The sequence below is a fragment of the Filicampus tigris genome, chromosome 22 (genome assembly GCF_054856515.1).
Source record: "Filicampus tigris isolate MCC_2025a chromosome 22, RoL_Ftig_1.0, whole genome shotgun sequence".
In the NCBI taxonomy this organism is placed as follows: Eukaryota; Metazoa; Chordata; class Actinopteri; order Syngnathiformes; family Syngnathidae; genus Filicampus; species Filicampus tigris.
Genome location: NC_141238.1, coordinates 7,064,122 through 7,086,606, shown reverse-complemented (window position 1 = coordinate 7,086,606; position 22,485 = coordinate 7,064,122). Strand labels below are relative to the sequence as shown.

Below are 22,485 nucleotides of genomic sequence, written 5' to 3'. Positions count from 1 at the left end.
CACCTTGAAAACACATTTAAGAATGTTGACAAATATTGACAGAAATAACGCGCACTGAATTACACATTATCCAAAAGGTGTCTTACCTGTGACAGAGATGATCATGGGTGCCTCCAGTGGCCTGTCGTTGTCCAGGGCCTTATTCAGCCGCAGGTCCCCCGTTTCCTCATTCAGCAATAGCAGACTGAGCTCGTTTCCAGATTCAAACGTGTACCGCAGCTTATCCGACACGTCCGGGTCATGAGCTGGTACTCTCCCGATTATTCCGGATGGAAAACTGTTGGACTTGTTGGTGATGTAATTATTGAAAATGATGTCAAAGTCCTTCAGCACCGGCAGGTTGTCATTCATGTCCATCAGGCGAATGTGGACGGTTGCCCGGCTGACAAGCGGCGCCGAGGTGGCCTGCACCACAATGACATACTCTGTTTTGGTCTCGTAATCAAGGTCGATGAGGGAAACGAGGTCGCCGTTGAAAATGTCCAACTCAAAAATCTCTGGAAAGTTCCCTTCAACTATCTGATACATTATCTGAGCATTTGTGCCCTCATCAGGGTCTGTTGCAGTGATCCGAGCAACAACAGACCCGACGGGAATGTTCTCCTCTACATCGATGAAAAGCTCATCCTTTTCGAACACTGGAGCATTGTCATTTATGTCCTGAACTACTACGTGTATGGGAACAGCTGCCTTTAAAGGCGGAACTCCTCTGTCCACAGCAAAAGCCTTGAGGTCGTAAACGGGAACGTTCTCCCGGTCTAGCTTGCGAGCAGTTCTGATGATACCGGAATACTGCTCAATGAAGAAATCCCCATCTCCGTCGTCACCACCCTGGAACGTATAGCTCAGTCTGCCGTTCGAGCCGGAGTCTCTGTCAGAAGCAGAAATCTGGAGGACGCTGGTGTAGATCGGTGCATCTTCAAACACGCTCCCCTGGTACATGTCTCGAAGGAACCGAGGAGCATTATCGTTAGCATCCAGGATGATAATCTCCACATAGGTGGTGTCAGATTTCTGAGGGATACCATTGTCTTTAGCGATGATGGCCAAGGTGAAGGAAGCCTGGTCCTCATAGTCGATCTCCATTTGGGTTGTGATGGCACCGGTATCCGGGTCGATTTTAAACTGAGGGACGCTGTCCTCCATAATGTATGTGATGCGAGAATTTTCTCCCGTGTCCTCATCCGTCGCGCTGATCATCACCACGGTGGATCCCACCGGTTGCTCCTCGCTGAGCATCACCTGGTAGTTGGCGCTTTGGAAGACGGGCCGATGCGTGTTGGCGTCTGTCACGTTAATAAACACCTGTGCAGAGTCCGATCGGGTTCCATCGCTGGCCGTAACTGTCAACACATACTGGCGCTCCTGTTTGTAGTCCAGGGGGAGGGCAAGAGTGATGAGACCACCACCGCTCTGGCTAGTGATGGCGAAGCGGTTCCTGGTGTTGCCGCTGGAGATCTGATAGGTCACCACACTGTTGACGTCCCGATCGAGAGCAGTCACCGTGAGCACGCTCGTCCCCACAACGGCGTCCTCGTTGATCTTCAGCGAGTAGACTTTCTCCGTGAAAGTGGGCACGTTGTCATTAACGTCAAGTACCGTGATGGTGACGCTGGCCGAGGACGACATTACAGGAACGCCGTGATCCCTCGCCTCCACCCCAAAGCTGTAGAACTCAGTGGTCTCCCGGTCCAGCTCTTCACTGACTGTAATCCACCCGGTGCTGTTGTTAATGGTGAACGGAAAACCAGGAACGGTGTCTGTCAACCGATATTCCAGCCTGGCATTCTCCCCCGAATCGCCGTCGATTGCTTGAATGTGAATGACGGAGTAGCCGACGGCAACATTCTCCAAAACAGTCGCCTGGAAAGGTGTACTGACAAACATGGGAGCATTGTCATTCACGTCCACCACTTGCACTACCACCATCCCAGTGCCGTTAATCAGCGGAGGTCTGCCACCATCCTGAGCCTTAATCCTCAGATTATACTCCCGAACTATCTCATAGTCCAGAGGGTTGATAACGTCAATCACACCAGTAGGGGAATGAATGTAGAACTGACCTTTCACATTTCCACTGATGATGCTGTAATGAACTTTAGCATTGTTCCCCTCATCTTTGTCCGTCGCTTCCACTTGAATGACTTTGGTGTTGATGGACACATTCTCTTGAACCTGCACGACGTACCTCTTTTTGCTGAATTGAGGATAGTTGTCATTCTCGTCCTCGACAGTGATGTGGACGGTGGCGGTGGCTCGGCGGGGACCCGGCTCTTTGCCCTGGTCGTCGGCCTCGACTGTGAGCTGGTACTGCGCCCTGGACTCCCTGTCGGGCCGTTCTCGGATTCTCACCAGGCCGTTCCGAGGGTCGATCTCAAAGACGGAGTTGACGCCGTCGCCGTTGACAATTTTATAGATCATATTAGCATTGGCGGGGGCATCCTCGTCGTTGGCCCGGATGGTCATCACTTCAAACCCCACTTCGACATTCTCCCGTATGCTAACTCTGTACTCTGTCTGCTCAAACACGGGGCTGTGATCGTTGGTGTCGCTCACAGTGACAGTCAGGTAAGAAGTGGCGTGCCTCCTTGGCGTGCCGTTATCACTAACAGACACTTTAAAGACATGAGTGTCTTTGACTTCTCTGTCCAATGCCTGAATGGTTGTGATGCTGCCCGTCTGAGAGTCGATTGTGAAAAAGTCGTTGGACCTGCTGTCAAACAAGGCCTCCATGCTGTATTCCAGCCTCCCTGCCTCGCCATCATCCGGGTCGGTGGCTTTGAGGGTGATGACCTGTGTCCCAGCTTGCTCATTTTCAGGCACAGACACTTGGTAGTTGGGGAGCTGGAACTGCGGGGACGCGTTCACCTGCCGCTTACCTCTTCGGGTGGACTCGGCAGTGTTTCCGCGAAGGGGTTCCGAGACAGATCCATGTTTAGGCACTTTTCCAAAACGCAATGTGAGCTGCAGGCTTAGCCGGCTGCCTTCAGAGGTGACCAGGGGACACTCCAAATCCACTTCAGGCTGCACTCTTCTCATGCTCTCGGGACATAAATCATCAGCTAGAAACAAAGCTCCATGTCTAAACAGTGCAGCTAAATGCTGTCCTGTGCACATTGTTTCCAAAAAGGTGTCTCTCTTTGTTGAAGAAGGCAGAAATTCTGCAGCATTGAACAGCATATCACCTGCAAGGAGGCAGGACGTTTCCTCCAGATTTAAATTATGCTTAATGTGGATATCAGGCTTGCTTTGAAATGTCTTTCTCCTGTATTTGATGAAGCAGTCCTGTCCGTGGACGAACACGTTCAGATGCCTCAGGATCTCATCTCCAGAAGTCATTGAGGTACTTTTGAAGTGCACGGGCGCGGGGTTCCAACGCGCGCGCGCACACTCCACAGTTCGGGACAGTTCAATAACTCCACTGTGCTCCCCTACTTGGAAAAGACTCCGTGTGGATTCGGGAGATAAAGCCCTGTCAAGTTTGTGCGTCCAGCCCGGTCCTACGGACAGGTTCGCCAAGACGATCCCGGGTAGTAGAGACTCCGTGAGGTGAAGCTCCAGGCACGCCACGGTAGGCGCGTTGAGCAGGACGCAAACCCAAATCCACGCGCTCCGCAGCACCATGCTTGGCAACCTAACAAATTCCAGTGAAGTGCAGTAAAAGTCATCCGAGGCGGCTCTCCCACACCCGGCGTCGCGTTCGACTCATATCCTTCATGTTGGAAGTTTTAAAGTGGAAAAAGACGCAGCGTGTCCAAGGTGTCAGCGGATCCACGGCGCGCACTCCAGGGCTGCGTCGTTTCAAATGAGTACAAAATGGCTCCGCTCCTCGACTCCTCCACACCCACCTCCGCCTCCTCCTCCTCCTTGAGGAGGTAATTAGCATAAACCTGCTGGGTTCCCCACCGGGATGCTTACAGAGGGGGGTCTCCCGCTCCCTTCTTCTCATGGAGATTTAGGAAGTGGCCCTAACCGGGTGACCAATGCGCACAAGTGCATTGTTATGACAATAGGGTGAGGCAGCCTTTCAATTCACACTTTAAAAGTGCCTTGCTGCCTTTGTAACTTTAATGAAATATGCTAAACGAGTTGTTTAAAGTGCGGAAAAAGTTTACCCACTGACGATAATCGCGTTGTGTTCTCTTTTAGATTAGTTACTAACTCAGTACTAACTTAATTCACGTATGATTTTTTTTTCTAATTCATATAGTTGATATCGTCGTTTAGAAACTTTAATGTGCAATCTTGAGGAGCTCAACGTAAAATACGACCTATACAAGGTACCATCACAGTATTTGATGTTATCTGATTAAATATGAAATATGCAAGCGAGCATGCAACAATTGACTCCAACTTTGGGGGGGTTGGGAATGGAGTTAAATTGTCCAACACCGCCCCGTTGTGGACAAAAGCTGCACACCAACGCAAACACGGTAACACTTTTTAATAGCAGGTTCCGTTCTATCTGCATTATCTAACAGTAAAGGCACTAAAAACTGTAAAATAGCAAATCGACACCTTCCTAAAATAATGGTTTGTCACTTTTCTTTTCAGAAAACACCACAAACTGAACCAAATGATGATTGAGGCACACACAAAAAAAAGGGCAAAAAATGACAAGCCAATATTTTAGCCAAATAATGAAATGATATTTCTATTGTTGAGTTTTGCGCTTTTAATAATGTACAGATAATAATATGCCACACTAAAAAAGTATCTCAGTATCATGTACAGTAACTACGTGAGAGGTTTATTGTTATAACAATATATTTTTTCACAGTACAACATGCACAGATCACATTATTTCCATGCTTTTCCAGTTGATTTCAATGAGGAAGCAACCTCAAGCGGATCTAATCCTTTTTTGTACAACCCAATGCATTTTAAAACCTTCTTAAAATACACAATACATAAAGTAGGATTTAATCATGATGTAAACGACTCATAATCTTGGTTCACACTTCTTTCTATCATTACCGTTGCCTATTCATCTTGTTATAACATGAAAATATATCTACAGCAACCTGAAAGCATCTTGAAATGTGATCAATTCACATTATAATGTGAAAAAGTTATAACAATAAACTTGATGTAACGACATGATACTGAGATTTTTTTTTTAATGTTTTTTGTTTTTAGTGTGGCAACAAAAAACTTGCATGTACTTACTGTATATGTCATCCTACTTTTTTCCTGACAAGGACAAAACATGATGGAAAGGCACATACTCGCATCATAATATTATATATCATGAATAAAAGATACAGTATATAATAGTAACTTTTGGAGACAGAAGGATTCTGACTGGTTTTTTTGCAGTTGGAGACAACATGAGTGAACCGGAAAATAAATTATTACCTTCAGTGAATGATCCTGATTTGGACCATCATAATTACAGCAGAATTAGTGTTTAACATTATCGTGCTATCTGCAATAAATACATGTACATAGATCACGCAATAAATACATGTACATAGATCACGGATGTCAAACTGAATACGGCCCGCCACATCATTTGAGGTGAACCACTAAAGCAAATAAAGTGCATCTACATGATATTTCGGAATAAATGGATTATTTTCATTTTGGCAGAAAATCTACCCCAAAATTGCAACTTCTCGCCAGTTTTCCAAGTCAAGTTTGCTATTAAAAAAAACAATGAATCAATCACTAGGGTCAATTTCATAATTTTCATCAATTGATACTTTGCTCCCCACGTTGTGTGTTATTTTAATGCACTATTAAACTATTTTAAGTGATAAAAATAGAACAAATCGATAACCTATGAAGGAGTGTTGTAAAAATCAGATTCTTCCTTCACTCTGCGGGAGCCGTGCAACATTATGGCTCTAAAAAGACCTTTGAAAAAGATTTTGGGGAAGGTGATTTAACCCAAGTTTTTTTTTTTTTTTTGTGAAATCTTAAAAGCGCTATGTAAGTTATGATACCGACTTGAACGATGCAGTGTTTGGTAACTTGATCAAGATTATTTTGTTTGTTTCTTTTTCATTACAAGGCCGTGTCATCTGACCGGTTCTGGCTTCTGCTCGTCTTTCTTAAGCTGAGTAGCTGCTGAACATTCCCGACTCCGCTGGATGGTAAAGTCACTAGGCCCCAGCTGGATGATCTTGCCACTTCCCAGGCACTCATCACCTTTGTAGAGCACTGCGAACTGAGAAAGGACGTTTCAGAATATAAGAGTTGAAAAGTTGCATTGATTTTTTTTATTTTTACCTGGCCAGGCGTTAAAGCTCTAATCGGCTGTGCGAGTGAGATCCACACAGAGCCGTCCATGTTGAGAGTCACAGTGCAGGGAGCTGCAAAGTACTCCAAACAATGAGTTGGCTTAGGATGTTTTTTTTCTTCCTTTTCAAAGTGTTAAATGCACACACTTAGCGGCATCTGGTGGATGAAACGGAAGTGGCACTCCATCATCTTGGACCGGGCCAGTTGGGGCGGCGGTTCCTCGGCGATCCAGTGGAAGCGATCCGTCCGTAGGGTGTCACGGAAAAGAGACGGGTGACTGGTCGACGGCGCCTGAGACCAAAGACATTTGAAATTGATTGGAAATGAGTCAATTGTTATGAGTGTTGATCAACTGAAATTTAAACAATCTGATAGGGGCGCTAAGGAGGCACAATTTGTAGTGATCATTTTGAAGATTTTTCTTTTTTTATTGTTAATTTAATATCTACATTATTTTTCTCTTTCATTGCACGCTTTGTAGTAGCTTGAGTGCGACAAAGACTTTGATCTATCACAAGCTGCTCGTTCAATTTCCAGAGATGGACGTTATTTCATTGATGTGATGCATGATAATCTCTTATAGAGATCCAATGCTGCCATCTGCTGGCAATAGTTGATTTTTTTTTTTTACATTCCCACTTAAAGATCATACCAGCCATGTAAAAAAAATTAAAAAAAAAAAAACGCAGTTGACGACAATTACCACTGCTGGCGCTCCTCATTATGTTGATCCCATTTCACGTCAATGGCGATCAAAGCGTTAAAGTCACTCAGAGCAGAAATCTTACCACCACAACATCACCCGTATTGATATCCTTGTCCACCACAAACCAGGCATCCCTTTGGCCCCCAATTCGTGCCCTCTGGCCCAGTGTCAGAGTGAACCACCCTTGGGAGGGAGGTAAAAAGATGAGCCTTTAAGTTAGTAGTGAACTGAATTAAAATTCCCTGCCTACAGCTGTAAACATACCTTTATGTGTGCCCATTATAGTCCCATCTTCAATGGATACAAAGTTGCCAGGTTTAGGTTCAAGGTACTGGGGGGGACATTAAATAGAAAATAAATCATGATCATCGCATCTTAACTTCCCTTTTGGCAGCCCTAATCCAACTTACCTCCAGAATGAAATTTTCAAAGTTTCTCTCACCAATGAAGCAGATGCCCATGCTCTGAAATAACAAATGGGTATCAAAAACAAATGTGGTTTATACATGCTCTTATTTTGACTCACCTCTTTCTTCTTCAGCACATGGTGAAAGCCGGCTTCAGCCGCCATCTTTTTCACAAAGTCCTTGGTGAGACCGGCGAGCGGGAACATGGTCTGCCGCAGGGCATCCTGGGAGATCTGGCTGAGGAAGAAGGTCTGGTCTTTGACGAGGTCGGCCCCCTTGTGCAGTCTCACGGCTGCAGGGGAGAAGAGCGGTGAGGAGAAATCGGGTGTGAATGTGCGCAGTGAAGGCAACACGTACGGTTTCGGAACTCAAATCGATTTCTGAAGAGGACAATGGGTGTGGTTCTGGGGGTCTGCTGGAAAACCTCCTCATCTTCCTGGGATGTCCTCGCGTAGTGGCCGGTTGCCATTGCGTCAGCACCTACGTACATGTCAAAAAGCACCAAGAAAATAAAGTAAGAAAATTAAAGTAAAAACAATTTGTACAGACCTGTTTGGGTTTTTTAAAGTTGTTTTCGGAATCTACATGTTTAAAATAATAACTCAGTAGTTACCGGTACTTAAGTGGCTGAAGGTGTGTTGGAAAGGAAGAATTGTCCTTTTTGCACTTATTTCTCTTGTTGTTTCAACCATACAATTAATTGATGTTTTCATGGGATTGTCCAACATTCACAGACATACATTTTATCTCAGCTGTCAATTTAAAAAAAAACAACATTTTGCCCAAAAGTGTCCAGTTGTAGATGACAACATACCTAGAGTTATGATAGCGTACTTGAGGAAATGGTTGAATTTTATATGCTTGTTGCAGAGTATATCTGGGTTGGGGGTCCTTCCTTTCTCATATTCCTTTAACAGATTACTGAAAAGGTGCAGAAGACCACAATAAGATGGGCAGGGAAAAGGAACTTATAACATACATGTTGAGATTTTTGAATACCTGAAAACCTCATGCCAGTATTCCTTAACATATGAAACTTGATGGAAGGGAATGTCGAGCATCTGGCACACTTTGAAGGCATCCTCGCAGTCCTTTTCTGTGGTGCACAGACCACTTTCATCCAGTGAGTCCCAGTTCTTCATGAAAACCCCGGTCACGTTATAGCCTGAAAAAATAAACTTTCGATATTAACTATCAAAATTATCATTGCTGAGTTGTGAACTATTGTATTGGTTGTCAATGGTCGTGGTGTACCTAATAAAGTGGCCTGTCACGGTATGTGTCAATGTGACTTCGACCCACCTCTTTTCTTCAGCAACAACGCCGCGACAGAGCTGTCGACGCCGCCCGACATGGCGCACACGACGTGCCGTATAACACCCATCTTCCTCAACTTACTCCACTGACAAAGCTGTTAGAAGTCGACTAAATTATCTTAAACACTCATCTGCCGCTATCGAGCGCGGCCATAATTGTAGTCCTTTGCGGATTAATGTCCGACTTGAAAGCGGTCATTGCGGAACCTTTCTTTTACAGGGGGGAAACAAATATTGTAACACTGCCACGGAACTGCACATATTTCGAGTCTTTACGAATAACGTGAGTCAAATTTAAACACCTATGACTCATTAAGCGTTTTAATTGAGGTTTTTGGGTTCACTAATATTTCTTGACAAGTTAAAAAAAATAATTTAACCCAGAATTGGAGATCTATGTTAAATTGACTGGTGGGTTTATTCCATGACTTTTTTGGTAGTTTTGTAGCGGTTTAGTGAGGCAACGAATGAAAATGTATTTTCATTGTTCTGAATAGATGGCTGAGGTGTCTGCCGACAGTGTCACCCTGGATCTTCTACTAGAAGCCAGGGAAACAGTGAGGAGCAGCCCATTGGGTGTCATCAACACCCCCATGATCCCCTGGAGTCAAACCACCCTGCCTGTCAACAAGGCCCACAGTATCCATATTAAACTGGAGAACATGCAGAGAACAGGCAAGAATGTGTTTTTTATTTAGATTGTAGAGACTTTGATCGAGCACAAAAAAAAAGCAAAAAAACCCCGAATATAATAAGTTAAATACAACTGAATTGTCATTTTGAATTACAGGGTCCTTTAAAATTAGAGGTGTGGCCAATCAATTTGCCATGAGGCCAAAGGGTGGCAATTTTGTCACCATGTCAGCTGGGAATTATGGCAAGTCGTTTGCATATGCGTCAAAACACCACGGGTCTAAAGGCAAAGTGGTGATGCCGGAAACTGCCCCCATGTCCAGATCCGTCCTCATACAGGTCAGAGGTCATGCACATTAACACATAAATCAGTACTGTACTACTGTTCACTCACTTTTTGTTTTCTTTAGAGTTTTGGTGTGGACGTGGAGAGAGTTCCCACTTCCTGTCTGATGAATGTGGTGAAGCGTTGCGTTCAGGAGGACGACATGACCTTCCTGCACTCCTACGACGATCTGGATCTCATAGCAGGACATGCCAGGTACTCTCCATGTAAAACACATACAAGTGGATGAGATTTAACTGCGTGTGTAGTTTGGGTTTGGAGGTCCTGGAAGTGGTGCCTGAGCCTGATGTGGTGGTGGTATGCTGCGGAGGCGGCGGGCTGCTGGCCGGAGTGGCTGCCGCAGTCAAGCTGTCAGGATGTGACAAGACCAGAATCTACGGTGTGGAACCAGAAGGAGGTAAGAAGAAAGTGTCGTCCAATTTGAAAATAATCTGGATAGTTAACGGAAATGCCTGAATGGTGCTGATGTGAATGCTTGACGTCAGCCTGCACCATGTACAAGAGCTTCATAGAGAAGAAGCCAGTGGGCATGGACACGAGTAGCATTGCGTCAGGACTCGCACCGCCATTTGCAGGTAGTATGTTACATTTAATGTCATAAATATATGGCTTGTCATCCCACATTTTTTTCCTCACTATTTTTACATAATTACTTTAACAGCAATATCCTTTTTGTGAGATCTGTACTTAATTTTGTAAAATACCTCACAAAAATACAGCCCTCATATTTTTTGAGTATCTTAATACCGATACTGAAACGATACCATGTGGAAAAACTGAAAACATCAGGAGCGCAAAGGATTCATCGAAGTCAAAACATGTGGATGATCTTAATGAAAATCAAGACTTACCTAGCGACACAATAAAATACTGCACTTGAAGAACTCCCGTTTGCTTGCATGGCAAAATGTTTCTTAATTTGGCCGTCATCAGGCACGCTGCCCTACGAGCTGTGCCAGCGCTATGTGGAGAAAATCGTCCTGGTGAGCGAAGATGACATCAAGGCGGCCGTGTCGACCCTGTACCGAGCGGGGCTGGTGGTGGAGCCGTCCGGTTCGGCCGCCTTCGCAGCCATCGCTTCCGCCAAGATACCGCAATTGGATGGGAGGGATGTCGTGTGCATCCTCAGCGGGGGGAACATCGGCAAGGATGAGCTTGTTAACTTCCCAAACTGACAAGATGTGAAATTCACCCGGTGAAGAAAATCACAGACGTTGTTTTGTTGTTGTTGTTTTAACACACGCTTTATAACAATAAAGAAAATTAAATCTGTTTTGTTTGCGCCGAGACAAGGAAGAATGTATTTTGGTTAAGAGAAAACCTATTAACCACACCCTAATTTAAGGACAAATAAACAATAAACTGTATGGAAAGATTAGAGAGCTATATTACATCCTTGGTGGCCATTCTGCATATGACCGCATCCAGAAGAGTGCCACACTTCTCCTCTTGAGGACTGATTTTGTACAGCTGAAAGACAAGCGAAATGGAAAGGTAATAAGGTTTAAATCCATTGGGACAAATGTGTCCATTAAGGGAGAGTACCTTTTTAATCTTTTCAAGATCCGACATGGACGACATGTCATCCACTGGAATCTGAAGTCCATCTACTTTCGTCGAAATGTCACTCACGTGGTCTTCTTCTTTGTTGTGGACCAGTACCACCAGGACCGAGTTGTCACCATCTGAGATGCCAAATCTTTTGAAGGCTTCTGAGATCTGTGTCAAGGAAGTATTTGCTCGGGTCAAATATAGCGTTTTTCTCCACATTAAGAAAGCCAAACTTACATTATTAGTAGGTGACAGGTTGAAGATGATCTCTGAAAACAAGCCTCTTGTCTTCATCTGATTCAGTTTCTGTAAGTGCACAGCCTTATTTGCAGCCACCAACACTTGGAAGGGACTCAGCAGCTAAAACAAAGGGACATTTATATTTTAAATCTTATTCATTGATCAAAAATTATCCAAACTCGTAACTCACCATAGCAGGCTTAATTAGGGAACCTTTTATTTCCCCCTTTACGGCACTCTGCCGTAGCTCGGCGGCATTTTGGACGTCTTTAAAAAGAATTTGCGTCACCGTGAGGTCGGGGTTAAGTTCCAGCGTCTGAGATAAATGCATTTTCTTTCTTTTTCTAAAGCAATAATGGGCATATTACAGGAGAACAAACGTCGCCACACACGAGGGAAGCTGTGGGCAGGGGGACCAAAAACACTGCAACACAGGAAAGACGCACTTCGGTAGACCTACTCTGCAAGTCTTTTTATCATTCTAGAAATTATATTTTGCACAAAATTCTAAGAATTTACCTTTAATTCGTTATATGGGTGTTATTGTGCTTGGTTATTTGTCTATATTAAACTAATGGTAAGTGCAATAAACAGTGGTAGTTGATGTTGCCATACCGAGCCTATTTTTAAAACGGACCTTTGTAACTGCAACCGGAAAAAGAGGCTACCCGGCTCGTCTTTTTAAGCGCTGTCAATTGCGCATGCTGTAGTAATGCAGGTTAAACTACAGGTTAGCAGCTTTAACAGTTAGTTTCCGGTAGCAATTGCGTTTTACATCGCGTGTGGAAAATGGATAAATTCGAAGGCTACATTTTCACCGCTCTGTGCAGCACCAACTTTCTGGTGTCTTGCCTGCTTTTCTCCAAAGTCACCCGAGAGCAACGAGAGCCCTACATGGACGAGATTTACCATGTGCCCCAAGCTCAAAAATACTGCTATGGGAAATTCAACCAGGTAAACAGCGCTCCTCAATGGTGTAGTGACGAGCGGATTAGCGAACGGAGCTAATCTGGAGACAACTGAATTAAACGTCTTGATGTTTGACCCTTAATTCGATGCAAAAATAATCAAATTGCCTATTTAATGATATTGTCGTCATTGGATAATTTCAGAGAACAGTCTCAGGCACGTTTAACCATAAAAAAACTAACATTTGGACTGCATTTCCCCACAATGCAACGTGATGTATTATTTTTGGTGTACACAAATTACCTTGATGTTCTTCTCTACGTTGCAACAAATAACTATTCTACCAACATATACCTATGGAATTATGGACTAAAAGATATTTCTTATGTGAGGCTAAATTGTCATAACCAGTAATAAAGCCTCATTCACAAGTTCCCCATCTCAACTTCCCTTGACAATGTACTAGAAATGTTGAACTCCTTTACTTGACAACTGTCTTTGTGTGAGCAGTGGAACCCAAAGATCACCACCCTCCCGGGCCTCTACCTGGTCTCCGTGGGCATCATCAAGCCCGTGGTGCGACTGGCCGACATGACCGGCGAGGTGGTGTGCTCCACGGCTATGCTGCGCTTCATCAACGTCCTCTTCAACTGCGGCAACCTCTACCTGCTCTACCGGCTCATTTGCAGGCTGCACCCAAAGGAGAAGGTTGTTTTCAAATAATATTTGACAGTTTTTTACGACACATTACTTACTGTGATGTTGTTTGCGATGTACGTTCGTCCGTTCTCTTCCAGACGCGAACAGCCGCTCGGCGCATCCTCTCGGCGCTGTCGCTCTCCACCTTCCCCGTGCTCTACTTCTTCACCTTCCTCTACTACACGGACGTCGGCTCCGCTTTCTTCATCCTTTTCACGTACCTCATGACGCTGCACGGCTGCCACAAGGCCTCGGCGCTGCTCGGCGCCTGCGCCGTCCTCTTCCGCCAGACCAACATCGTGTGGGTGGCCTTCTGCGCCGGCACCCTCGTGGCCGGCCACATGGACGAGGCGTGGAGGGCGGCGCATTCCAAAAAGTCGGACGGCAAGTCGGCGCCGTTTCAGGTCCCGCTTTCCCGAAGCGGCGCCAAACGAGTCGTGCTTTTTAGTGTGGAGTTTTTCACTTCGGCTGGGCACGTGAAGGCGCTGCTGCTGGTGGCGTGGCCCTACGCCCTGGTGGCCGTGGGGTTCCTCGCCTTCCTGTGGCTGAACGGCGGCGTGGTGGTGGGCGACCGCGCCAACCACGAAGCCTGCCTCCACTTCCCGCAAATCTTCTACTTCCTCTCCTTCTCCCTCTTCTTCGCCCTGCCCGTCTCGCTGTGCCAGCACCGCGTCCGGCGCTTCCTGCAGGCCATGAAAAGGCAGCCCGTCCTCTTCCTCGTGGCCACCGTCGTCTCCGTCTTCCTGGTGTGGAAGTTTACCGCCGTCCACAAGTACCTGTTGGCGGACAACCGGCACTTCCCCTTCCACATATGGAAGAGGTTCTTCCAAAGGCACGAGGTGCTGCGCTTCCTCCTGATCCCCGCGTACATTTTCGCCGGCTGGCACTTCCTGGACTCGCTCAAGTCGCGCTCGCTCTTCTGGACCTGGGCGTTCCTGGCGTGTGTGGTGATCGCCATCGTCCCGCAGAAGCTCCTGGAATTTCGCTACTTCATCATCCCGTACCTGATGTACCGCGTGCACATGCCGCTGCCGTCCCTGCCCAGACTGGCGCTGGAGTTCCTGCTGTACACGGCCGTCAACGCCGTCACCATTTACGTCTTTGTCGCCAAGACGTTCCAAAGGCCGGACAGCGACGCCACGCAGAGGTTCATGTGGTGAAGTCGGAGGGAGTACTGGGAGGTAGTGAGGAAGATTAAAGGGTAATCATGAGAATAATCACGAGTGGCTTTTGTACGATTATGGAGACCAAATTGAATTTTTTTTTTTTTTTTTTTTACAAAATTTGTATGCATAGGTGGTGAAGTTGGGGGAGTACTGGGAGGTAGTGAGGAAGATTAAAAGGTAATCGTGAGAATAATCAGGAGTGGCTTTTGTATGATTATGGAGACCAAATTGATTTTTTTTTTTTTTTTCAAAAATTTGTATGCATAGTCAAAGACACACTTTTTCCCCCTGATGTGTTGATTTTTTTTCCCCTGTACATCAATGCATTTTGTGGAAATTCAGTGCTTAAAGCGGAAGTCAACGCAAACATATTTTTCTCAAGAATATGTTCTATGCAAGCCCACTAGTTGAAAGAAGGCATTCTGATAAATATTGCGTTTGTGGAATAAGTGTTATCCACTCGTTTTTAGCCATCTCCGGGGGCGGCCATTTTGTCTTCTGTCGACTGAAAATGACATCACAACTGCTCACAACGACCAATCACGACTCAGATTCAGATAATAGGTTTGCCGTGATTGGTCGTTGTGAGCAGTTGTGAAGTCATCCTCAGTCGACAGAAGACAAAATGGCCGCCCCCGGAAATGGCTAAAAACGAGTGCATTTTGCTGCCTAACTTATACTCCACAAACGCAAAATTAATCAGAATGTCGTGTTTCAACTAGTGGGCCTGCTTGAAAAAAAATATGTTTGCGTTGACTTCCGCTTTAAGTTTTTTTCCTATTTTTCTCAAACTCTTTTTACGAACAATTTTCTTTCTGTCCAACTAAATACATCCTACGATTGTTGTCATGAATAAATAAAAAGGAATAAAACACATTTTACAAACGAGTTTGTTTACTCAGCTCTTATATTTGATTAAATGTAATCTATTATAGCAGTATATAGACAATTTTATGAATAATACTGTACTGTATATATGGTAACTTTCTTTTGCTTAAGTAATGAGTACCAGAATGAGCCACCCAGGGGTGCAGTTGTACAAGGATTTTAAAAAGTACGGCAAATGCTTACCACCTTCGAATTGGACCTTGACTAATAAAATGCATTTGTTGCCAGCATTAAAACACATAAAACATTAGCTACATTTTAAGTGACATTTTAAGAGATTTCATTTTTATATATATATATATATACCTATATATATATATATATATATATATATATACACATTTATATATATAGACACATTTATATATATAGACACATATATATATATACACATATATATATATAAACACATATATATATGTGTGTTTGTCTACATATAGTCATACATATATTTGTACATATATACAAATAGTAAAAATAAATAACATTGCTTCCCTTTACATTCACTAATAAAGAACGCAGGAAACTGTATAAGGACATTATATAGCTACTGTAGGTCCCTGAACACACCACTTCGTGCCATCTTATAGCAGTTATAAGAAAACAATTACAGCGTACAAGAAACTGTTCTATTTTTAAAAGAACCGTAGGAGTACAACGGGTGGAGAGGCTAAATGATGTGTTTTGATTTTTTTAAAATTGTTTTTAATGGCATAGTAATTATCAAAGCTGCCAACAGCCATTTCAGTCACGCCGCCTGTCAAAAAAAAAAACTTGGAAAGGGTTTTGGAATAAAAAGAAAAAAAGGTGTTCGGATCCAGTCACACCAGAGTCGTGATTCTTTAAATGAAAAATCCACTGGAGATCTCCTTTGTCTTTTTATTTTGTTCAAATTCCTGGGCCTATATATTCAAACGAGCTCCAACTTTAGAAGCGTCTCGACGGCGTGTTGCTAGGCAACAGGCCATGTCAGGAAGTGACAAGCGCATAATTGCGCCCCTGCTTGACAGACACAGAGTGCAGTGTTCATTAGACTCAGTCAAGACATCGCGTCTTTTTTTTTCTCCTTTTTTTTTTTTTTTTTTTATCGTTACATGACCTTTTGTCTACACTAATCACCATGTAATCATTTCAGTCAAGAGTTTAAACAATTAAGGAGCCGAGGAATCAGTCCTTGGACAGTAATGTGTTCATTTTTAGAAATCTCTGGCTTGTTTTAGTTTGCGCTTAATGAGCAGTTCTATTCCTCGGCGGTCTTTGTGCATGTTGCATGTAGAAAACGCGTTCTCCCTTTTTGCGTCAGATGTTTGATTGACAGCGATATTAGCACCTTTCCCTCCACTGTGCACCCCCCCCCCCACACACACACACTCCTCCATCAATCCTGCCATCTCCTCCCCTGCCCTCAAGGGATGCTGGAAAATGGAGCTATATATGGCAACTTGAAGCACTCAAGTAGTGTAGTTTGTGTAAATACACATTCGGGGATTGATATCAGAATAATCAGGATAACACGCTGATACTGAGTGCCCCTTCTAGCTAAACCAGTGGTGGTTCCAAAGAGGACCAAGCTAATGCCAGGTTATTCGAGACTGCTCAAATATCAATGCATTGATTGACATCTATTAAGATTACTAGACTGGTATTTGATATCAGTATCAGATGAATACCAGATGACCGTATTGGACTTTTATCAGATATCGGCATCTGGTCTAATATCAGATGATTGTTGGACTCACATTCAATATCGGTATTGTATCGGCATACTATAAACTGATATGAAATATGTTTTGAAGACTGATACCGGTATAGTATCATGCTGTAATTGAATCGTAATCGCTCCACTTTCAAATTGAATCATCCTTGAATTGTTTCCATCCCCACGTATCGAAAACCATATTGAATCATATGTGAGGAGATGCACGCCCAACTGATATCTGTATCTGGTATTGGTATTTTATGACGTATCATTCAAGTGTCAGGCTGATATTTGACATCAGTATCGAACTATCTGCTATCATTTGACTCATTCACATCTCTGTCTGAGAAAATCACAGGCTACTGGAAACGTATTCATAGTAAGATCAATTCGGTACGAGATAAAAAAATAAATAAAAAATGACGGCCATCCCGACGACATCTATCTTAATATTCACAAGTGTGATGGTGATGGTTTGGATTACGTGATTAAATCCCAGTGACACCATCAGCCACTTGATGGCATTTTTCCATTTCCAGGCGCGGCTTTCACTCGAATTCGCTCGAGGCTAAACGTCAAAATACGGCGATGGAAAAAAAGAGCATTAAATTAAATTTACCACCTGTAAATAAGTGTACTGTGAGATCACCAGCAGCCAATCCATATGTCGCCAATGGAATTCAAACCACGCGTGACATTGACGCAAGTTTTTCGCATGTAAACGGCGGGCTCATATTCACACGTGAAGATTGACGTGTGGAAGTCGCAGCTGTATTTCAACTTAAGTATACAGTGTGATTACTTTTGCCACCTTTGTCCAAGTGTTGCTTATTCTTTGGACGCCACCTGCACGCCAACTGGTGCTACTCCAACAACTCTAGTGTTACCTAAATGTTAAAAAAAAAAAAAAAATGTTAGTAATGCAGAGGGGGAGGAAACAAGATGTAACTGGAATATATAACTGCTGAGATCACCTATTTAAGTTTGCAATTTTGTGCTAATCAGTATCTCACTCATCTCAGAAGTGCCCGCTGAGTTAAAGTGAGCCCAATCAACCTCCGACGGATAAACGCAGAGTATTTTGGTACTTTTTGTCTTCGCGGGCGCATTCGCATTCACTCTAAATGACTCTCGAAGCAGGCGTCGACCTCATTGACAATTTTTCATATGAATATTTATTTAAAAATCCATAGTTCAATACAGAAATAGTCATCTATCATATGTAATAAGACAATCAGTATTTTGCCATGCTTTCTTTGATTATTAAAGAAAAAAAAAAAAAAACGCACATCCACCCCTCCAAAAATTAAAAATAAGTGCAAAGAAATCACACCAGAACGCAATTAGAAAATTGACACAAAAATCATTTCTCTAGAGAAGGCATCGCACAATTTTCAGAAAAAATCAGTTAAGGCCATTTTTTGTACAGTTATTTTTCATATCATGTACTTCAAAACACACAGTTGTATTGAACAAAAAGGAACCGGTGCATCCTTTGTAAAACTGTACATGCAAACATAGTGCACATTTGTTTCCAAGATATGACGAGCATACAATAGAGTATTTGGATAGCTTTTTAGTAAACAAAGGTCTTTGTGTGTTAACACCTCACGTTGTCTATTCAAACACTTGTGGAAAGGCAACACACACACTCACTCGCACGCACAAAAGTCGAGCTCATATGAATTAATCAATTAAATTAACAGGCTTGGAAATATTTACTGTCCATGTTCAGAATACTGTAATTCATTTTAAATAGTATATTACGTATTTGTTTTGCATTTTTGGAACCGTGTTGTGGATTTGTGTATACTTTTGTATGATATCAAACTACATTCTACTATGGAAATTGATTTTGAATTTGGACGCTTTTAACTCGTTCACTGCCAGACATTTTCAGACCCACTTTTACCCTAAAATTTGAAAACATTTCAATAACAATAAGTTCCTGGGATTTAATGGCTTGTCTGTGAAAAGACAAATCAACACGTCAATGGCAGTGAATGAGTTAATGACTCTGTATCTTCATTTGGCAATTTCCGTTCATCACTTTCATGTGATTTCCTGCTTTGACGAGTGCTCTTCCAGCCATCAGTCCCTCGAAAACTAAAACTGCGGTGAAAAAACCCGCGCCCCCCCAGCCACAGTCTGCTTGTACTGGCCGAGCAAGGCGTCAACATGCGCTGGGCAGGTAAAAAAACCTCTGTGGCCTCCCCACCCTTGACAGTAAAAATAAAGTCCACTCTGACCCACCCCCCCCCGGCAGCGGATCAAAAACAGATTGGTTACTCGAGGTTTTGCCGAGCGCTGTAATGAGCTCCCTGATTCTGACCTGCCGTCCTAATGATGTGTCCAGCTATGCCTGGAACGCAGTGGGTGACCAAATACACACGCACACACACACACACACACACGCGCGCACATGCCTCAATGTGTCAGCCATGTTGGCACTGCTACAAGAGAAAAGCATGTCACAATTTGGCAGAAGTTCACACTGTTTGCTACCATTTCATCAACAGTATAAAACAATATTGAGCAATGTGTGATCTTTAGTCAGCTATGTTGCGTGATCACAACAATCCCTAAAGTTAGAATTATGTTTTTAAAATAACAGCTTTAAAATCAATTGTTTGGTACACTGGCTTGTAATAATGTGTATATACTGTATATACGTATGTGTATATATCATAGATCATTTCAAATGGAAATACATCAGGTACTTCAAATTTCCAATGGCATAACATATACTCCATAAAACAAATGATTTCTTCACATAAAATGGTTTTCGTCACATTATGACAATCAACACATAGTTCATACGCCGCGCAATCGCTTCACATTCAAGGAAGAAAAACAAAACATAATTTTTTTTTTATTGGGGGGGGAGCTTGAAAAAAATGTGTATTTTCTTTGCGTTTTTGACCATTGGGCTCTTTATCAGCAGCTGTCTTTTTTTGAACATGAGAAGTAATGTTAAGACGCCACAAACACACACGTCGTACGTATATACAAACCCCCGAGCATGTGGGCATCGCTGCCAAGGCCGAGAAGAGAGAGACAGAGAGCAACTGTGTTTCCATTCATTAAGAAAATAACGGAAAAATTGCACACATTTTTTTCAAGAGTTTTCCACTGGTTAACATGCACATCGTCGCGTTTGGCAAAAAACATGTTATACAGAATAAGATAATACTGACCAATAAGTATACATCTCAAACTGTGGTTATTAAAAAAAATATGGAAATAAACTTGTTCAAAGATTTTTTTTTTTTTTTTTTTTTTTTACTCACCCGTATTTAAAATTTGAATTTCATATCATGTATAACTTTATACTGGAAAAATCTGACAAAATATGTCTTTTTTGTAAATATTACTTTCTTTTCTTGGAAAAACAAACTTTATTCTCATTACATCATTTTTTTAATCCTATAAATCTAAATTTGATATTGCACCAGAACATTTGTTTTCCTCGAAAATCGTCAACTTTTGACTTCTTATAGCGTCACAAAATCACGTACACTATCGTACGTTCCTACATTATAAGTACATATTCCTAATAATAAATCAAATAGGTCAACCGTGTGCTATGCTAACTAAAGAGGTATAAGAGGCGGATTAAAAGGTAAAATAAACATTGATATGTGTAATTATTATCAATTTTGGCAACTGCAAATGGCGCGTAGGTACAAATGGATGGAAACACAGCGGTGAGAAGGGAGCTTTTCCAAGGAAGACTGACAGACAGAGAGACAACGGGACCTCTGTATCGCAGCACGCGCACGCACTCAACCCACCTCGAGACGGACGGATGCTTGGAAGAGGTAGTGCAGGGCCGCTATATGCATGCACGTGGTCCGGGCTACACTCATGCAAAAAAGGGTTCATAAACACCAGGGGTACAGTAGAGTACGGTACGGCACGGTACGGTACAGAAGGGCTACCAGGACCTGCACTGCTGCTACCTGACGCACGTCAGGAAAAAGAGAGAGCGAGAGAGAGAGAGAGAGAGAGAGAGAGAGAATATCACAAGCTTGATATTGAAAATATAAAAGTATGAACAGTAAAAATTCTTACTGTAAACAGTGTAAACAGTGACTTAGTTTGGGAGCCAAAAGAGACAAAGAGGTTAGTTATTTACAGTTGGAATTAGTGTTCACTTTGTTTTTTCTGGGGACGTTTTTTTTTTTTTTTTTTTTTTTTTTTTTTTTTTAAATTCAAAATAAACCTGCTGCTTCTGCTTTTCTCGTCGACATCCAGCGTTCCCCCAGGCTGAAAGATACAAAGTGAAGACTCCAGGCAGTGATAGGAATGCTCGACAGTGGAAGTAAACAGGTTGGGCTCGCCCTCCGCCAGTTCGCTCTCCCGGCATGCAGCTGTTCCAGAACACAAGAACGACCACCGGGGTCCACGACACTCAGACACGGAGAGCGGCTTCAAAAACGGACTCCGGAAAAATTTTAAAAGCTTTCACTCTTCTTCATATTTGCGTTTGGAGGGCCTGTCCCGGAGGGGTGTAGGGAGGCGGGGCGGGCGCCGGCTTGATCCCGCGGGTCCTCATGTAGGAGAGGAACTGGTCGGGAATCTCGGCCAAGACGTCTTTGGCTAGACGGGCCATGCTCAGGATGTGATTCCCTGTCCGGTCGATGTAGTCTCGGAATGGGACGAACTGGGAAGGAGAAAAAAAACCGCAGTGAAATATCTTGAATACCTTTCAAAGTATCCTTTTATTGTGGGCAGTCTAAGGCACACCTGTGCACTAATCATGATGTCTAATCAGCATTTGGATATGGCACACCTGTGAGGCGGGATAGATTATCTCTTAAAAGTAGTGCTTACTCGACGGCTCGCTGGAGAAATCCCCCAAAATCTGCGCACTTTGCAAAGCCAAATTCAAATACCATATTAGTTGTACGTCTTTGGGGTACCGTTCAACAGTTGTATTTCACAGAAAAAGAATCGTATTCAAGGATCAAAGAAGGACATTAGAACAGTCTTTGAATAGAAATACTTTTAATTTTTGCCCACATTAATTCGAAGATTTTACTCTGTTTTAAGCTTCGTTAAAAATTGTAGTTGAAAAATCGATCAATTATGGAAAATTTTGCGATTCATTTGTTAACATTTTTGAATCGTTTCACAGCACTAATATATACACATATATACATAGATTATATATATACATTGCGTAATCGCCCACTTGTTGCTCTTTGCTCATCAGTAAATAACACCCTCGCGTAACGTCCCTCAATGTTGACGATTATGGACGATTATGCTCAATGAAGACGGAGCGACGAGACGTTTTAATTCACTTAATGAGCCGCTGTCACCTCCAATCATAAAAGATCATAGGGGAGACCAATTTGTGCTGGGAAGATGCCAACCTCGCCAAGTCACAGGGTCTTATTAGTTTGCTGATAATGAGAAGCGCGAGGCAGAACTAGTATGATGTTCTGAGGAGCTGAAACTTCATTTTCTTTACATAGAAACTCTGTGCGTGTGTGGATTTCACTAACTCAACTACTAACAAGCGCCGCTTCCTCGCCCAACTGAGCCACGCGGGGGCAGGAGGGAGCAACATGTGATGTGGCAACGGTGGAAAGGTCGCTGCGGGGGAAAACATGACCTCTGTAGTGTCCGGAAGATGACAATGTGTATACAAAAAAAAAAATCCTTTACCTA

The 22,485-nt window shown here is 43.2% G+C and overlaps 6 protein-coding genes across 19 annotated transcripts in view; 2 read left to right on the top strand and 4 right to left on the bottom strand.

Annotated features, from left to right (window-relative positions):
• The window catches only part of celsr1a (cadherin EGF LAG seven-pass G-type receptor 1a), a 51,340-nt gene extending 46,766 nt beyond the window's left edge, over positions 1 to 4,574 (bottom strand). For all 12 annotated transcript variants that reach the window (XM_086021699.1, XM_086021695.1, XM_086021700.1 and 9 more), the window contains exon 1: positions 87 to 4,574. In XM_086021699.1, coding sequence (XP_085877825.1) covers positions 87 to 3,624 — 3,538 coding nt within the window. In that variant the 5' untranslated portion in view covers positions 3,625 to 4,574. The remainder of the gene's footprint in view (positions 1 to 86) is intronic.
• Positions 4,575 to 6,002: 1,428 nt separating this feature from the next.
• Positions 6,003 to 9,025, bottom strand: trmu (tRNA 5-methylaminomethyl-2-thiouridylate methyltransferase). The gene is made up of 11 exons (XM_086021722.1): positions 8,662 to 9,025; positions 8,359 to 8,524; positions 8,174 to 8,280; positions 7,717 to 7,839; positions 7,479 to 7,651; positions 7,363 to 7,416; positions 7,217 to 7,283; positions 7,035 to 7,135; positions 6,393 to 6,537; positions 6,235 to 6,317; positions 6,003 to 6,172 (listed from the first exon to the last, which is right to left on the bottom strand). The coding sequence occupies exons 1-11, from the start codon at positions 8,741 to 8,743 to the stop codon at positions 6,023 to 6,025; spliced, it is 1,251 nt and encodes a 416-aa protein (XP_085877848.1). The 5' UTR covers positions 8,744 to 9,025; the 3' UTR covers positions 6,003 to 6,022.
• Positions 8,911 to 10,926, top strand: LOC147126742 (uncharacterized). The gene is made up of 7 exons (XM_086021723.1): positions 8,911 to 8,958; positions 9,173 to 9,350; positions 9,466 to 9,647; positions 9,719 to 9,849; positions 9,903 to 10,051; positions 10,140 to 10,229; positions 10,588 to 10,926. The coding sequence occupies exons 2-7, from the start codon at positions 9,173 to 9,175 to the stop codon at positions 10,827 to 10,829; spliced, it is 972 nt and encodes a 323-aa protein (XP_085877849.1). The 5' UTR covers positions 8,911 to 8,958; the 3' UTR covers positions 10,830 to 10,926.
• Positions 10,675 to 12,790, bottom strand: tprkb (Tp53rk binding protein). The gene is made up of 4 exons (XM_086021724.1): positions 11,636 to 12,790; positions 11,443 to 11,565; positions 11,200 to 11,373; positions 10,675 to 11,124 (listed from the first exon to the last, which is right to left on the bottom strand). The coding sequence occupies exons 1-4, from the start codon at positions 11,774 to 11,776 to the stop codon at positions 11,038 to 11,040; spliced, it is 525 nt and encodes a 174-aa protein (XP_085877850.1). The 5' UTR covers positions 11,777 to 12,790; the 3' UTR covers positions 10,675 to 11,037.
• Positions 11,976 to 14,709, top strand: alg10 (ALG10 alpha-1,2-mannosyltransferase). Its single transcript, XM_086021721.1, has 3 exons — positions 11,976 to 12,399; positions 12,865 to 13,062; positions 13,152 to 14,709. The coding sequence occupies exons 1-3, from the start codon at positions 12,235 to 12,237 to the stop codon at positions 14,211 to 14,213; spliced, it is 1,425 nt and encodes a 474-aa protein (XP_085877847.1). The 5' UTR covers positions 11,976 to 12,234; the 3' UTR covers positions 14,214 to 14,709.
• LOC147126739 (copine-8) overlaps positions 14,080 to 22,485 on the bottom strand; it is a 45,673-nt gene continuing 37,267 nt past the window's right edge. Inside the window, exons 20-22 of one of the 3 annotated variants that reach the window (XR_015084601.1) lie at positions 20,601 to 21,472; positions 17,618 to 17,693; positions 14,080 to 14,227 (exon numbers count right to left, since the gene is read on the bottom strand). Coding sequence is in view for 1 of the 3 variants with exons in the window: in XM_086021713.1 (XP_085877839.1) it covers positions 21,284 to 21,472 (189 nt within the window). In the remaining 2 variants the exon portion in view is untranslated. Of the gene's footprint in view, positions 14,228 to 17,608; positions 17,694 to 17,958; positions 21,473 to 22,485 lie in introns of those variants that run through there. The other 2 variants (XR_015084602.1, XM_086021713.1) reach the window with 2 other exon arrangements.

Coding starts and splice junctions, on each gene's coding strand:
- trmu (XM_086021722.1), bottom strand. CDS start 8,743: ATGGGTGTTATACGGCACGTCGTGTGCGCCATGTCGGGCGGCGTCGAC. Junction 8,525..8,661: donor GTTGTTGCTGAAGAAAAGAG/GTGGGTCGAAGT, acceptor TTATTTTTTCAG/GCTATAACGTGACCGGGGTT. Junction 6,318..6,392: donor CATCCACCAGATGCCGCTAA/GTGTGTGCATTT, acceptor AGTACTTTGCAG/CTCCCTGCACTGTGACTCTC.
- LOC147126742 (XM_086021723.1), top strand. CDS start 9,173: ATGGCTGAGGTGTCTGCCGACAGTGTCACCCTGGATCTTCTACTAGAA. Junction 9,648..9,718: donor CCAGATCCGTCCTCATACAG/GTCAGAGGTCAT, acceptor TGTTTTCTTTAG/AGTTTTGGTGTGGACGTGGA. Junction 10,230..10,587: donor ACTCGCACCGCCATTTGCAG/GTAGTATGTTAC, acceptor GGCCGTCATCAG/GCACGCTGCCCTACGAGCTG.
- tprkb (XM_086021724.1), bottom strand. CDS start 11,776: ATGCATTTATCTCAGACGCTGGAACTTAACCCCGACCTCACGGTGACG. Junction 11,374..11,442: donor ACCTGTCACCTACTAATAAT/GTAAGTTTGGCT, acceptor TCCTTGACACAG/ATCTCAGAAGCCTTCAAAAG. Junction 11,125..11,199: donor ATCTTGAAAAGATTAAAAAG/GTACTCTCCCTT, acceptor CTTGTCTTTCAG/CTGTACAAAATCAGTCCTCA.
- alg10 (XM_086021721.1), top strand. CDS start 12,235: ATGGATAAATTCGAAGGCTACATTTTCACCGCTCTGTGCAGCACCAAC. Junction 12,400..12,864: donor GCTATGGGAAATTCAACCAG/GTAAACAGCGCT, acceptor TTGTGTGAGCAG/TGGAACCCAAAGATCACCAC. Junction 13,063..13,151: donor GGCTGCACCCAAAGGAGAAG/GTTGTTTTCAAA, acceptor GTTCTCTTCCAG/ACGCGAACAGCCGCTCGGCG.